Below are 15,127 nucleotides of genomic sequence, written 5' to 3' on the forward strand. Positions count from 1 at the left end.
CACGTGACCCGAATCCCAAACTCCAAGAATTAGTTTTTTCTCCAGCTGCTGAGTCAGCCCCGGCCCCACCTGAGCCCCCCTCGGTCCTCTCCTCCCATGCGGCGCCTCGTAAAATATCTCCGAGTCTCGCCGGACTCTCCCCCGGTACGTCCCGGCCCCACCCGCCTTCTAATTACTAAAAATAATTGAAAATTTTGAAGCTTTTAGAGCCGAAATAAAATATATAAAAAAAAGAAGATTTTTCTTGCCTTTTTGGGGATAAAAAGGGAAAAGAAAAAGATATGAGAAGGCAGCTGAACCGGGTTTAGCGATTTTATCAAAAAACAAAAAAACCGGGTTTAGCGATTACGGCTGTTGAGGGATCCTATAAAGTAGGTAGTTTTGGTATCCAGCGAGACCTTGTGCTTCTTCTTTCTTTCTCACTTACTCCACACACTCCCCTCTTTTCTCACTACACCCACCACCACTACCACTCTCACACACCCCCCACCCCCTGTCTCTGCTTTTCAGAAACCGATTCCGATTCCGATTCCGAAAACATTATATTCCCTTTCGGAGCTTTTCTGAAAATCTCCCGTTCTTTTTCCGTACCGTTGGCCGGGAAGGCCTGGAGCTTCGTCCCTCACGCTCTTTCCCCTTTTTCTCCTTTTCTTGGCGAAGCTTTCCGTGAAATTTCTCGTCGTTTGATGGTACTTTTTGGTAATTTTCACTCCGTTTCGAGCAGCAGAAGCAGCTTCTCCTTCACGCCTGTTTCTCTCTCTTTATTCTCTCCTCCTCGTGTGCTCTCAAAGAATCTCCTTTTTTTCTTCTGATTTCTCCACCTCTATTTTAACCCACCACCGCTGACTCGCTCCCCCACCCACTCACTCTTTCAACCCGCTCTCGATGCCACTCACCTTCTAAATTTTCACTCTAGAAAGTTTTGTTTCTTTTTTGTGAGCTATGAATCGTCCTGCTGTTAGGTACACGCACCACCGGAGCCACACTACGATGGTGGCCAATTCGGCGGAAGCGGACGAGTTCGAGTCCGTCAGGCCGCGTGTTGTGCGGATATCGGTCACCGACGGAAACGCCACCGACTCCTCCAGCGACGACGAGGCCGAGGGTTCGTCTTTTTGTGGGACCCGCCACCGGGTCAAGAGATTTGTTAATGAGATTACCATCGAGTCCTGCTCAAACAGGGACACCGACTCTGCCGTTTGGAGGAGTCGGATGTCGAGGACCGGGAGGAAGCGGCCGTCTGGGAAATCCAAAGGCCCGGCGAGTGGTCGCCGGGATTTGAAGGCGGTTGCTGCTCCTGTGGGGAAGAAGTTCCGTGGCGTGAGGCAGAGGCCCTGGGGAAAATGGGCGGCGGAGATAAGAGATCCTCTGAGACGTGTACGGCTCTGGTTGGGAACGTTTGACACGGCCGAGGAGGCCGCTGTGGTGTACGACAACGCTGCCATTCAGCTGCGTGGACCCGACGCGCTCACCAACTTCGCTCCTCCTCCTCCGGCGATATCTCTACCTGACGTTAAGCCGGAAGTTAGCTCTGGCTTTTATTCCGGCGACGGGTCGCACAACCACCTTTGCTCTCCGACATCAGTGTTACGCTGTCCCTCGCCTTCCAACGAAGAAGCCGAGTCGCCGTGGCCGAAACAATCTCCGGAAGTCACCGAAGTCCGAAATGTCCGAGAGAACTCCTCCTTTTCGAAGAGCTTGTCCGAGTTTTCGGATTACACAAGTTTCGAAACGTTTATTCCGAACGACATATTTAACTTCGAAACCTCGATACCGGACTTCTTCGAGGAGAATAATCTCCGAGACGATATCTGTATTTTGAAGGAAGAAATCACCGATTTCGGAAACTTCGGCATTTCGAAAGAAGAAATGACCGATTTCGGAAACTTGGGTGACCTGTTTGTCGATTCGGTTCAGGACTTCGGATTCGGGTCCTCGCCGTGGTGTACGGAGGACTATTTCCAAGACATCGGCGACCTGTTTAGTTCCGATCCTCTGGTTGCGCTATGAGACGAACAACACTATAGTTCTCCGTCCTTGTGTTGTCGGTTTAACGGCAAGTTTTGTATCGGCGGGAACGGAAAATCGGAATGTGTTTAATTTAATTTAATTTTTAATTTTTTTTTTTGTTTTTGTTTTTTTATCAGTTTTGGTTTGTAATTGTTTATTTATGAACGGTGAGTTTTGGCCATACGGTGTACAGTGCGCTTGTTCTTTTTGGTTTTATCGTTTAAATGCCACGTGACTGACCCGTCCCATAATATTTTGCTTTGCGCGTCCTAATTTGCAAACACATGTGGAGCTGCACACGTGCTGGGTTTATTTATAAATGAATTATCAAATTTTAAAGCTATTTTTTTTGTTTTGTAAGGTTGGACCAAATCCAATAAAATTCTCACTAATTCAATAAATATATTTGGATTCTAACTACTCTTGTTTTCGACCAATTCATTCGTATTAACACACGTATAATAGTAACAACAACCTTGGTATCATATATTAATTTTTGTAACGTTTTTGGGTTAAATTGCTTCCTTAAGCATTAGCATTTATGTCAACCGTTATTTATTTATTTATTTTTTTTGGCATTGATTCTACAACGTTAAACTGAAACTTGATAATTCTCTAGGTGTTGTTTACAAAAACTCCGAATTAACATGCTATCCTACCCCCTGGTTAGGGCTTTCAATTTTAATCCACAACGTTCCGAATTCAGGCCATCATCTCTTTCCTTAGTGTAGAACAACACTTGTAGAAACAAACAAATGTACTCATTTTTATACAAATTCTTTTTTGTTTATTATTATTATTATAAATTTGGAACGTCAATAACAATTATGAATTTTTATACTGAAATATATCAGAAAGTAATTATATTGTTTTGGATTATCACTACTCCCTAGCTACTTAAATTTGAATATGAAGTAGAAGGGCAGGACAAACTTAGAAGGAAGGTATCTTTGTTTTGAGTAGATTTTTGATTCGTGGGAAGAATTTTGATACTTATTTGGTGGGTTAGAATTAGATCTCACGTCCCTGCAATATTCCAGATAAGAAGAATGATGGGCTTATTCATTATATCCGTTCCTTTAGGTCTAAGTAGGGATATTTGGATGCAGACATGGCAGATCTAATTATCAATAATTAAGAACAAATTAAGTAGTGGCCTAATTGTGATCAATCCAATCATTTTCAATAAAATTAAGAAATAAATGAGTGGTTAGAGCGGGAAGGAATCCGACAGCGTTTTGAGAAATTTTTATGTCTTTTCGGCACACATATTGACACACCACATGTTATCATACAACTAAACGATAAGATTGATATGTAACAATTTAAGGTATAATTTTCAATATCCCTCTGTCAGAAGTGTGATAGATAGTATACACCATTTTATATTCCAGATACACTAAAAAAATATCTCATGGGTCTTGATATATTGAAAGGAGACATGGCACGTTATTGTGATGGAATTAATGTAGGAAATGGAATCCATGGTGATATACAGTGGCAGGGTTATGGCTGTTTTGGGTGGGAGGGAGACTTGTTATTTTATGCATTGCTTGGGGAGCTTTCATTTGGTAACACGTAGATACTGTGAGCAAGTGGGAGAGTGAGACCAAAAAACAGCAATATGGATGTACATTTTTCTCTGTCAAACACTCAATCAAAATGTTTGACGAGAAAAGGGAGACAATTTTGTTGTGCAAAGAACGGTTGAAAAGATGCCAATTATTGAAGGGTTATATGACAACATTATTAGATATATATTTGATACAACCATGCCTTGATAGGATGGCCTAAAGTTTTGAGACATATATGTTGCTTATGTTATGATTGGGTGTTGAGGGTCTGGTTACGTTTTTGAAATATTTATTTTCGTGTTTTATGTATACAAGTGTAATAAAATGCATTTGATACAAAACATTAGATACAAAAAAGTCTTATGTGTTACAAAACGTCAAATTGGTATTTCATGTGTCTACATCCAAAAGAAAAAATAAAAAAGAGATACACCTAATCACATTAGAGTTTCAAGACCTAAAAAATCAATCATGTAACAAACACCCGATGACCATATTATCGCCGCCACTACCATCTCTACAACCATAACTTCCCCCACACTATATCATTGCCGCCACCACCCCCGTATACATTGTCACCAGAACCATTGCTACCATCTTCGCCACTATCACCTCCATCACCCTAAACCACTATTGCCCCTGGCACTACCCTTCACCACCATGCCACCCCCACAATCGCCAACATCTCCACCGCCTGAACCACCATTGCCACCACCTCCACCCTATATGTATAATCGTGCCACCCCTACTGCGACAACTATTGCCGCCAACACCACCCTGCACCACCTTTGCCACAAGCATGACCCGCCTCACCTTCCCCACCATTCTCTTAATATAGAAAATGGAAAAACATTGCTACCAAATGGAAAAACTATATGGATAATACTTGTCTACCCCTGATGGGGGAACTTACTTGTCTCCCCACTTCTAATTAACATATCTTCATCACACGAACTTCATAATCAGAACCGTTTATACTCTTTATAATCATCTAAAAATTATATTTGCAAAAAATCATTCAATTTGAAAATCATTAATTAGCGATTCAAATGCATCAAACAAAGGGAAGGTTCATTATGAGGATGCTACTTGTTACAAAAATCGTCAATTGGTTTGACAAATGAGGATGACTAAATGATCTTCAACTTGAATAATTTTTTGCCGACATAATTTTTAGATGATGATAAAAAGTATGAACATTTTAGATCATGAAGTTCGTATGGTAAAAAGACATTAATCAAAAGTAAGAAAGCAAGTAGATTGTCCCCTCATAAGTGGAACGCAAGTATTATTATTTTCAGATATTTGGACCAAACACTTTATTTTTGTTTTTTTATTTAAAAGAACACATTCCTCACCTTAAAATGCAAAATTTTATTTTACAAAGGAGTTTTTCATTAACTTTTATGTCCATGCATCTCTCACTTCATGTCTCATTTAATGAGATATGCGTAGACATAGCTATTGTCATCGAACCCTCACTCCGTATCTTTGTTTACCGATGAGATCTACTTGATATGAGTATCTTCCATGCGAAAGAAAAACACAGAAAAGGGAAAGCCAATGTTTGACTAATTAGTGGTTCACTTGGGAGCTCCACATGAACACCATAGTTTTGACTTTGGAGTTTGGAGAGAATTTGCAGAGTAAAGCTGTATGAATAATCACACTTTGTTTAAAAGAAACCAATTAATCATTCATTTTGTCAACTAAACACCCGTTTAGGATGTGTACTATATTATTGTATGTTGTTAGATTGTGAACCGAAGCGGTTAAACTACTATATCAGTTAATCCTAATCTAACAAAAGGAAGAAAGGTTTAAATCAAATCAAATCGAATCAACGGACAGGGGTGAAGAAAAAGCAGTCCAGTGGTCCATGAAATTGTTTTGAATGCCATCATATAAATTGTAACAATTGTGCCTCACCCACTGCAGCAGCGGAAAAACTCACGTAGTACCTGGCTGGCTAACCCTAAAACCAGATGCCCCATCCCACAAAATCCAAACTTCCATTCCATTTGCCGATTTCTCAAACAAGTGCCAAAATGCCCTATTAAATAGGTTTTGGCAAATTCTGGATACAGACCTGAAAGCCTTCTAGCCTGCACGCGTCGCTAATATGACAAACATACCCCTGAGAAACCCAATCTGTCTTTTTCTCTGTTTTTTTTTGCCCAATCTATTTGCGATATTTTACTTTTGTATTGCAAAATTCTGCAAACCTCCTTTATTGGGTTTCTGGTTCTTCAAAACTTTTGCGACAAATTCCAGGCATGCATGCATGTGTTAAATTTGCATGAATAGTAATGGTATTTATTGGGGAGGACTGAGATGTCATTTTCTTGATGGATCATGGAGTTCCAAGTGTTTAAAATGCAAGAGCTTTGAAATGATGGAGTGAGTGAGATTTTTCGGTACGTGTCCTGTGTCCTAATTATGTAGGTCTTCTGGGATTTTCAAGGACTTGTTTAGCCTTCAATTGAAGCCTGGCTGGAGAGAGAGAGGGACAGCAGTTCCGTTCCTTGTTGTATGTTCTTAAACTTTTGGGGTCCCCTACAATCATACACAACATATACGAACCAACCAGTTAAGAAGAAGAAAGATCATCTCTTTTTTGTTATTTCATTTTGTTTCAGGTGATGCTTATTAGAGATATGTTCTATAACTTCTCTTACTAGATTTTTCGTAAGAAACATTGGTTGCACGACGTCTTTATTTTATGCAATAGTTTAATAACATAACATGTCATATCATATGAAATATATACTACCTTTATGTAACGTTTAGTCATGCAAGAAGTTAAGACATTAGCGACACCTAGCAACAACCTTTTCAAGACCAATCAATTAAAATGGACAATGGGGCTTTCATGTTTAGTGAATTTAAATCCTTCGAGACTATACTTAATAAATTGGACAACTGTCCAACATATTGTGGACAACAAGTTTCTTCTACAGAGATAGAATTGAATATAAATAAATTGAACTCAGTCTCGATCTTGTCTAATCTAAACCACCCAATAGGTAAAGTTAAAGCAAGCACATGTAGCATTAGAACATTTTCCAAGTTGAAAGAGAAGTAGGAAACTTCGTTCTTTTTTTTTTGTTTTTTTTTTTTTAGTACATCGATATTTTTACACTTAGGGGATGGGGATTTTGGCGAAGTCACATAATGGACATCCTAATTTGGTATCAAATTTGCCATCCACAGAATTCGAACCTAAGACCTCTCATTTTCAAGTAAAGGGGAATATCACCAAACCATAGTACTTCATTCTTGAAGTTCAAGGTTGCATTTAATATATTGTCAAATATGACAAGAATTGTGTTGAATTTTTGTTGTAAATCCAACAAAATAGTATATAGTCACATTGAAAAGCACCAAAATAGTAGATGGAGTGATTTCATCTCTAAAGTTAGGTATACATTAACCTCAAATGAGACCATATAAATGCATGAACTAACCAACCAAACCAAAACACCTGCAATCACTCGACAAAATACAATGCCTACCCAGATATTCATCAACCTATCCACGGTCCGTATCAATTCAACGTCATCATCCCCTCAAATAGTGCACCTCGGACTTGGGGTTTATATCAACATAATATTGAGCTTGTCTGGATCTATTAAAAAAAAAAAAAAAAAGCAGCTTGTCTGGAAGCGTTTTTTAAACGATTAAAAGCATTTTAAATCAACAAAAACACTTATGAGTATGTTTGGTAAAAAATGTTAGAAGTGCTTATTGGTTTTGAGAGCTCTTACAATTTTATTAAGATTTTCAATGTCCTTATGACATAAGAGCTTTTAAGTAATTTTGAGCATAAATACTATTTAAAGAAACAATTTCAAATGAGATCTTAATGAGTTGTCTTTAATTATAATGATACATCACAATCTTTGCAATCATAACAATATGCAAGTGAAACACGTGTTCTTTTATGTTCACAATAGACTTGGTGCACCGAAAGAATGAATTCTTTGTCAAATTGTCAAGAATCTACGATAAATTATAAATCATAATGCGTAATGTATCTTGTAACTAAATTACTCTTGTCAAATTATGGGAAGCCAAGTATTTTGTGTTACACCATTTGTGACTTATTTCGGGGAACGAGCCCTTGTGCCTCAACCTTTGTCGGGGCTAGGCCGCCTCTGCCCTCTCTCTCTCTCTCTGTGAACAATAACCAATACAGGGGAGGAGAGAGGTCACAAGACACATGCAAAAACCAACCCAACGCTTAAATGTTCTGCACAACGCACCAAAATCTGGCAGATTTACTGAGTGCAGCCCAGAAGATCTTCTTTGTTATTTCGTCCAACCTCTCCACATAATCAGTCAATCACAGCCGTACACGTCATGTCAGGCTAACGGTATTCCACCTCGAGCAGTGCAAGTGCGAGTGTTGCAACTCGGCCTTTTGCCTTTGGGCCCCATTCTTGGTCCCGGTCCCCACCCCCTCCTCCCCTGTCCAGCTCACTCTTCACTGTGTCTGCGACTCTGCGCCATCCGATTGCGATTGCGGTCCCACCAGCTCTCGTGCCGATGACGTGGCCCTGCATTTTTCGATAGGAGCACCACCAGGCCCACTGAATTGTGGGCTTTTGTTTTGTTCTTACAAAGCCCATTTGGGATTGTCTGGCCAAGATTTGAACTCATGGGATTAGATTTTGTGGTTTTTTATTTTATTTTTTTTACACTTTTTCTGAATATTTTGGTTGGAGAGTTTTGTTTCTCCGCGTCCATATTTTTTTTATTGTACATCAAATTTGTGGCTGGAAATTCTATTAGATATCCGAGCTATCAAAGAGATTCGAAATCCTTAGTATTTGTCCCGTTCATAACACTTGAGGGAAAAAGGATTTCATGTAACAGAACAATCCCTTAAATTCCAAAAAAAATCTCACTTTCTTTGTTTTTTTTCTCTGGTTTTGAGAAACAACATATCAGATAATCAACGGAATACAAATTAATAATTAGGGGCAACAAACTCTACTCTCAAGTGCACTGTACTCTGCAAGAAATAACCCTACACTCTGGAAATGATTCACTAGGTAAAATAATAATTTGGATAAGCTGTGAAGCTCTTATTATTGTCACCTTCTTGGGTTAGATCATTTAGACCATTTCCAACTGAAGAGTCCAGAAGGCCGAAAAACACTTGAAAATCATCTCCAACCGAGAGCTAGGCTAAAAGGCTCGTGGGCCCCACTGAACAAAAAGGGCCAAAGGGCCAACCGGCTGGCCCAAATGAGCCAGCCAGCCCTGGGCTGGGCCAGAAATTTGAGTATTCCTGTTGGATATAATTGACATCAATATAAATATTCCTGTTGGTTATATCCAACAGGAATGCTATGCCAAATTTTCAAATGCAACGGCTAGTTACCGTTGGATTCAAAAAAAAAATTTTGGGCCAATTTTTTTTTTTATGAATTTAAAAAATTTAAGTTAATGTTGTTTTTAAATTTAATTTGTAGTTTTTAAATTTAAGTTGTAATTTTTAAATATAAGTTGTAGTTTTTAAACTTAAATAATAATTATGTTTAGCCCTATGGCCCTTTGGCCCTTTGTTGGAGATGGTTTTTTCTGACAGGGCTAAAATGAGCCCTATAGCATTTTGGCCCTCGATTGGAGATGGAGGCAAATATGATCATGTACTGTTCATTAAAATATTAATATCTTGGAGGGCTAGAGGGCTAAAACGAGCCCTCTGGCCAGCCTTCGGTTGGAGATGGTCTTAGCATTTAGTTGGGTGGGTTGGAGATGGTCCCAAAAAACACGTCCAAACACTTTTTAGTAATAATTTCAACATGCTTACAATAAATCTAATTGCGTAAAAAAAGTTTATGAAAAAATGCGCTTTTTAATAATCATCTCCGAACTTTCATGGTCGTCATCACTTAGGGTTGACATATCTCTAAGTACTTTCGCACTTCTTTCTAATGAACATGAAAGAAATATTCAAACTTAAGATATGTTTCAATGTCACAAAATAAAATTACAATTTTGACCAAGAGCTAGCTAGGATTTATTATTTTAGGTATAGAATTGGAAGAAAAGAGGGTGAGTGACTATAAAATTATGAAACCACTCTATTTATTTGAGGTTGTCCCCAAATCTAAATATCTAGCTAGCTTACTTTTTCGAGGAGCAAATCAAATCCGTACAACAATATGTGCAGTACGAGTAATTGCAGAAATTAAAATTTTCAGACTAAATGTATGTATGCATGCATCTGGGTTTGCAGTGAAGCAGTAGTCATGCATTGTGGGTGGAAAATTAGGCAGGTAGGGTCAAATGGGAGCCAAGTTGAGCAACCACCCGACAGCAAGACTCTTGATACAGAATATCGAGTGAGATTTCCTCTATGGGTCGGACATTGATATCTCTCATGAGATTTAATGGAGGGATGGATGGATGATATTTGTTGAAATATCAAACAACCCATCACGTGAGTGATTTGTATGGCATGGGTATACTGCCACGATGATGTTTCGTGCTAATGATACAAGAAGACATGGTGAGAGATTAACCCATTTTCCTGTATTGTTGGGATAATATGCATCAACGTAACAATGTATCTGTGTCATATAAGTTATTCTATACTCACACGGCACACTCCAACCATGCACTTCTTTTGTGTTTCTTTTTTGCACTTTCAACCTTCCTTTTGTGCTCTTTATCCAAAGTCTTTACCTTTTTTCTTTCTTTCTTTTTTTTCTGCTGGTTTCTTTTTGTTTATCCAAATTTTTTTCATTTTTCACGGCCTCAAACGTGTTATTCCGTATCTCACTTAATTTTTCAGCTAGTAGAAAGAAAGATATGCAGAGAGAAATGTGTGGTTGAGAAGAATATTGGTTCGTTTTTACTGTTAAGGAGTTATTCTTCACCGTCTATAAATGATAAGCTGACATATTTACTCAAGTGACTTATTACAAACATATAAAAAAATATATACATATATATTCATATGTCAAATTGTGATTTGTGTGTAATAAAGAAAATCTACTTACATAGAAGAAGCCGTACATTTTCGTGCCCAAAATGTGTTGAAAACCAGAATTTGAGTTTGAATGTACAATTTGAATCCTCTTCCATTGTACACGCTCTTAAAATGGATTTGGTCATTACCAATACTCTACCCTCGGGCTTCTTGGGTCATAGTTTAAGGCCTATCTAGTTGGAATGGGCTGAATTGATGGTCCATTATTTTCTTTGAAATCATACCTATACCTTATTGAGTGAAGGGCAGCTTGAGTCCATTCTCAAGAGTCAAATATTTGTCTTTCCGCATTGTTAATCCAAGAGCCATTAAGGTATTCCACAGTAGTTTATGTGAGTTTGATCACCATACATGAAAATCAGGCCATATGAGTTTGATTTCTATAACACTGTTTTTGTAGCATGTAAGTTTAATGGTTGTAAAAGTTAAATATTCTATAAGAATCGAACTCAAAACTTTTGACTCACGGTGAAAGGCCTAAGCATTTGGATAAACTAAACTAAGATTCCATGTAAATGTAATTGTAACTTCATGGTTTAGATGAATTATTAAGATTATTTAATTTAATAGGGGTAAAAATCCATCTTCCAGTACAACGTTTGACAGAATTTTCTCTTAATTGAAGTATGGATGATATATATCATGTAATTACTTTGTCAAGGGCAATATCAAAAGTACATAATCTCTCTTTAGATGAAGAGAGAAAGGAAGACGGTCAATAAACCAGACGCCATGCCAACATTTTGAATGGTGGTGGCTGAGGAATGAGCAGGAGCAGCCGCATCTGTGACGGGGGCAGGCGCGCCAGCAGTAGTCTTGGTGTTCTTGGAAACAAGCTTGAATGGGGAAATCTTGCCAGACGATCCAGGCTTGTTGACGACCTTGATGTGGAGCTTTTGGCCAAACTCGCAGTGCTTGCCGACGCCACTGTAGTAGTAGTAGTCACCTGGTGCTGTGAGGTCGAGGATGGTTGGTCCATTGTAATACATGTAGATGACATTCTTTTGTGTGCATTTGTCGAAGTCGTCCTTGTTGATGACTACTACGTTGCCAGAGCCGGGCCTGTAGGGGAAAACTGCAATTCGGACCACACATTCAGGCAAGAATTGTTAGCCAGATATATATAGATATATCAAATGGTATTCAAGAGTATATGAACGTAAAGTTTAAAAATTTGTAGGCCAAGCCGAACTTGCTTTGATTTACGTAGCTCAAAGGAATTTCGATTGCCAAGACAAAACCATATTTGGTTGGTTCGAGTTTCATCTTCATTGTTTAGTTTGAAAACAAAAATCATTTAGAATCCTAGGTAGTAAATTCGGAGTATTATACACATGTTACAAATGTACAAACTATTTAATTTATTTTCGAGAATCAAACTGAAACTCCTTGTTTGTTTTTAAATTTAGGGTTTCGTTCTGAACCTCATTCCATGTATTCAAAACCGAAACCCTTTCAAGCCAATCAGACAGATCATTCGTTCGTTTATCGGTTAGAACCCACATTGGGAATTCAAAGCCTTTTATACAATAAATAAGATGAAAATGGATACTATTTTTTTTTTCCTTCATAAATTTGAAAAATCAACAAGAAGTTCTTACCAAGTCTGTCACCAACCCCAAAGGTTCTTGGAAAAGCCCAGTCCTCATAGAAAGTTTTGTTCTCAGGTACAGACCAGCCCTCTTTTCCTCCAACAATGTGAGTGAAAGCACTCACTGATCCTATCAAGAAGCAGCCCATTGCTGCAGCTAGGAACACCGCAATCTGAATCTTTCCCATCTTGCCTCCCGGAGTTCTATATATCTTTCGATATATATTTCTTATAAATATTTTATTTAATTTCCCTGGTGAGCCGGTGTTGAAGGAAGCTTAATTATAATAAAAATAAAATAAAAATAATAATATTGTAACCTAGTCCTTGTTTCCTTCAACACAAGACGGCTAAAAGAACAGTGAGATGGATGCCCGCTATAAAAATTGTTTGGAGTTGCTTGCTCCTGTGATTGCATGGTATTTTAAGGGTTTCGGACGACGTCAACGGTTATGTTGTTAGAGATATGAGAAGGGAATTTCGCCTATTTTTCAAAGGAGAAGAGGGTTTTTAGCACGCAAAACTAACAATCTGCATGCAGTGTTATGGCTATTTTAGGAGAAATAACAAATGACTATTTGAATCATCAGGTGTCTTGTTGAACCTAATTAAGCAATTTGTTAATAAACGATTCTCTGATTTGATTATGCTTCTGTTCGATATGAATCGTTTTCAGGTTAGTTAATTATTGACTTTAATCTGTTAGTATGGCGGATGTGGTTAATTAGTCGTTAAACTTGTCAATCAAGTGTAAGTCTGAACATGATTACCATGGACATTGTTGATGTCAATAGTTGGATTAACTTATTACACCATAAATCATACAAATGCACAAAAACATAATGATATATATTGCAAATTCACCAAAATTGAGCTACGTCCGCACTAAAGATGTTTATGGTTTCACTATGACAATGTATTACATGTACATAGAGTTTTTTTATTTTATTTTATACAAATTTGTCCACTCCAAGAAAACAACTACTAGAGGTTTTTGAACTTTAATCCTTAAAGAAGATTAAAATTTAATAAAAATCTAATGTTACGTTGGATATTGATTTTAGTCCTTTAATGTGTACTTAATTCAAATTCAAATTATATTTTTGTTTTAATTTAATAGATATCTTATTTAATGTTGTGGAGTCTTATAATTTCTAAATTTTATACACGACGTGCTTATATGATTAAAATTTTAGACTTCTCTTTTCATTTCTATTTAATCTTGCATTAATGGGAACATTTTTATTTAGCTTATATTTAAATAGAAAGTTGATTAGGTTAACTAAGGTTGGGTTGAAATTAGACTACAAACCATATACAATTTATATTTAACCCTTTTGGAATAGGAAAAAATCCAATTTGACTTCACCCTTCTTTAGTTTATTAGATAGATTGTGAAACTCCTAAATTTTCAAAGTGCTTAGAATGCGTTGTAGATTTTACTATTTTGAATGTCATAGGATGAAAGTGTATTTCATTTCGAGATCAAAACAATTTTTGGTTTACATTTAGGAGTCTATACGAATTCAGAATTTACAGTTGGACTAGGAAATTGAGGACAAATGGCATTCATTGCGTGGCTAAGTTTGCCACTTGGTGTTTACCCACAATGCTAACCTAAGGACACTAATCATATTATTAGCATGTTTGGTGGAAAGTTTGTAGGTTATGTGTCATCACTTGGTGTTTTTAGAGTGCTTTGTAAGCACTATAGTGTGATGACTATTGAAGGCTATGATGATGAATAATGAACCCTATAGTTAACGTGGAATGGTGTTATAGCATGAGGAGTTGATTGTAGAGAAACCTATAAACCAATGAGAACAACTCGTTTGGCTGCCTCATTTATAGTATAAATAGGAGCAATGCTCCATCTTTACTCTTTTTTTTTTTTTTTTTTTTTTTTTGGGAACATGCAATACATACCCTACGTAGAAAGTGAGTAAGAGAGTAATAAAGCAGATGAGCAAAAGACGTACTCGTGGAGTAAGAAGTGAGGATTCGAGGTAGGGGAATTTGGGGAATTAATTAATTACATGTGCTATTTGTATTAAGTGAAATGTTGCTATGTGAACATGCTATATATATTTAACTATTGGCTTAGATATGATATATTATAAATGTGGTATATTGTACACTGTCATGATCATTATCATATGTCAACGAAGTAAAGGAGTTACTTAGGTTGTGGGAAAATGTGGAAATTAGCTTTTTTGTAGTTGAATTAATTGTGAAACCAATTCTAGGCAAGCCTGGTGTGCACATTAGAATAGGGTATTGGTGGGATAAATCGTCAATGTGGATGATTTCGGCTGGAGATCAATGAATTAGATAAGATGACTAGCAAAAGTGGTTTATGAACTTGGGATATTTGATGGGAGTTATTTTATATATTAAAGCACTCAGGACCACAGTGGTAAAATGCTTGGTAAGGGACATGCATGTCTATTTGTCTTAATATATATATATATATATATATATATATATATATATTAATGGGGTTGGGTAGAAAAGAAGTGTGTTCTTGCATTACATTACTCATAAAACATTCATAACATTAATAATATTAATCACTTAAGACCTTGGGCCCCTACTGAGCTTTTAGCTCACCCCTTATTAATTGTGTTGCAGGAGCTGAGACAGAAATCTAGTGGCTGACTTGTAAGAAAGAGACTGCTTATAAATAGTTTTAAACTTTTTTTAAGGAGTTGTTGTCTTTTCTTTTATGTGTAATGACTATGTAAATTACTTTGTTTAATGAAACATTTTAGTTCAACATAGTCACCTGTTATTACATTAAAGTTACCCTTTTTATTCATGCTCTAAAAAAAAAAAAAACTTTAGGGTGTGACAAATGTCATTACATTAAATTTTAAATTTATTATTATAAACATTTTAATTCATTAATTTTATTTAACTTCCTCTAATTAGTGTACCTAAATGTTC

The 15,127-nt window shown here is 37.1% G+C and overlaps 2 protein-coding genes across 2 annotated transcripts; one reads left to right on the top strand and one right to left on the bottom strand.

Moving 5' to 3' along the window:
• The first annotated feature begins 543 nt into the window (after positions 1-543).
• LOC103943740 (ethylene-responsive transcription factor CRF2) lies at positions 544-2,191 on the top strand. The gene has a single exon (XM_009354082.3). The coding sequence runs from the start codon at positions 943-945 to the stop codon at positions 2,008-2,010; it is 1,068 nt and encodes a 355-aa protein (XP_009352357.2). The 5' UTR covers positions 544-942; the 3' UTR covers positions 2,011-2,191.
• Positions 2,192-11,138: 8,947 nt separating this feature from the next.
• On the bottom strand, positions 11,139-12,562 carry LOC103943814 (umecyanin). Its single transcript, XM_009354176.3, has 2 exons — positions 12,192-12,562; positions 11,139-11,665 (listed from the first exon to the last, which is right to left on the bottom strand). Exons 1-2 carry the CDS (start codon positions 12,367-12,369, stop codon positions 11,280-11,282), a joined length of 564 nt encoding a protein of 187 aa, XP_009352451.1. The 5' UTR covers positions 12,370-12,562; the 3' UTR covers positions 11,139-11,279.
• Between the last annotated feature and the right edge of the window lie 2,565 nt (positions 12,563-15,127).

This window comes from the organism of the source record quoted next, unplaced genomic scaffold, assembly GCF_019419815.1.
Source record: "Pyrus x bretschneideri cultivar Hongxiangsu unplaced genomic scaffold, Pyrus_bretschneideri_v1 Contig3, whole genome shotgun sequence".
NCBI lineage: Eukaryota > Viridiplantae > Streptophyta > Magnoliopsida > Rosales > Rosaceae > Pyrus > Pyrus x bretschneideri.

Bases quoted from the DNA above. Each gene is read 5' to 3' on its own strand.
- LOC103943740 (XM_009354082.3), top strand. From the start codon at position 943: ATGAATCGTCCTGCTGTTAGGTACACGCACCACCGGAGCCACACTACG.
- LOC103943814 (XM_009354176.3), bottom strand. From the start codon at position 12,369: ATGGGAAAGATTCAGATTGCGGTGTTCCTAGCTGCAGCAATGGGCTGC. The intron at 11,666-12,191 runs GTAAGAACTTCT...TCCGAATTGCAG, and splicing joins TGGGGTTGGTGACAGACTTG to TTTTCCCCTACAGGCCCGGC.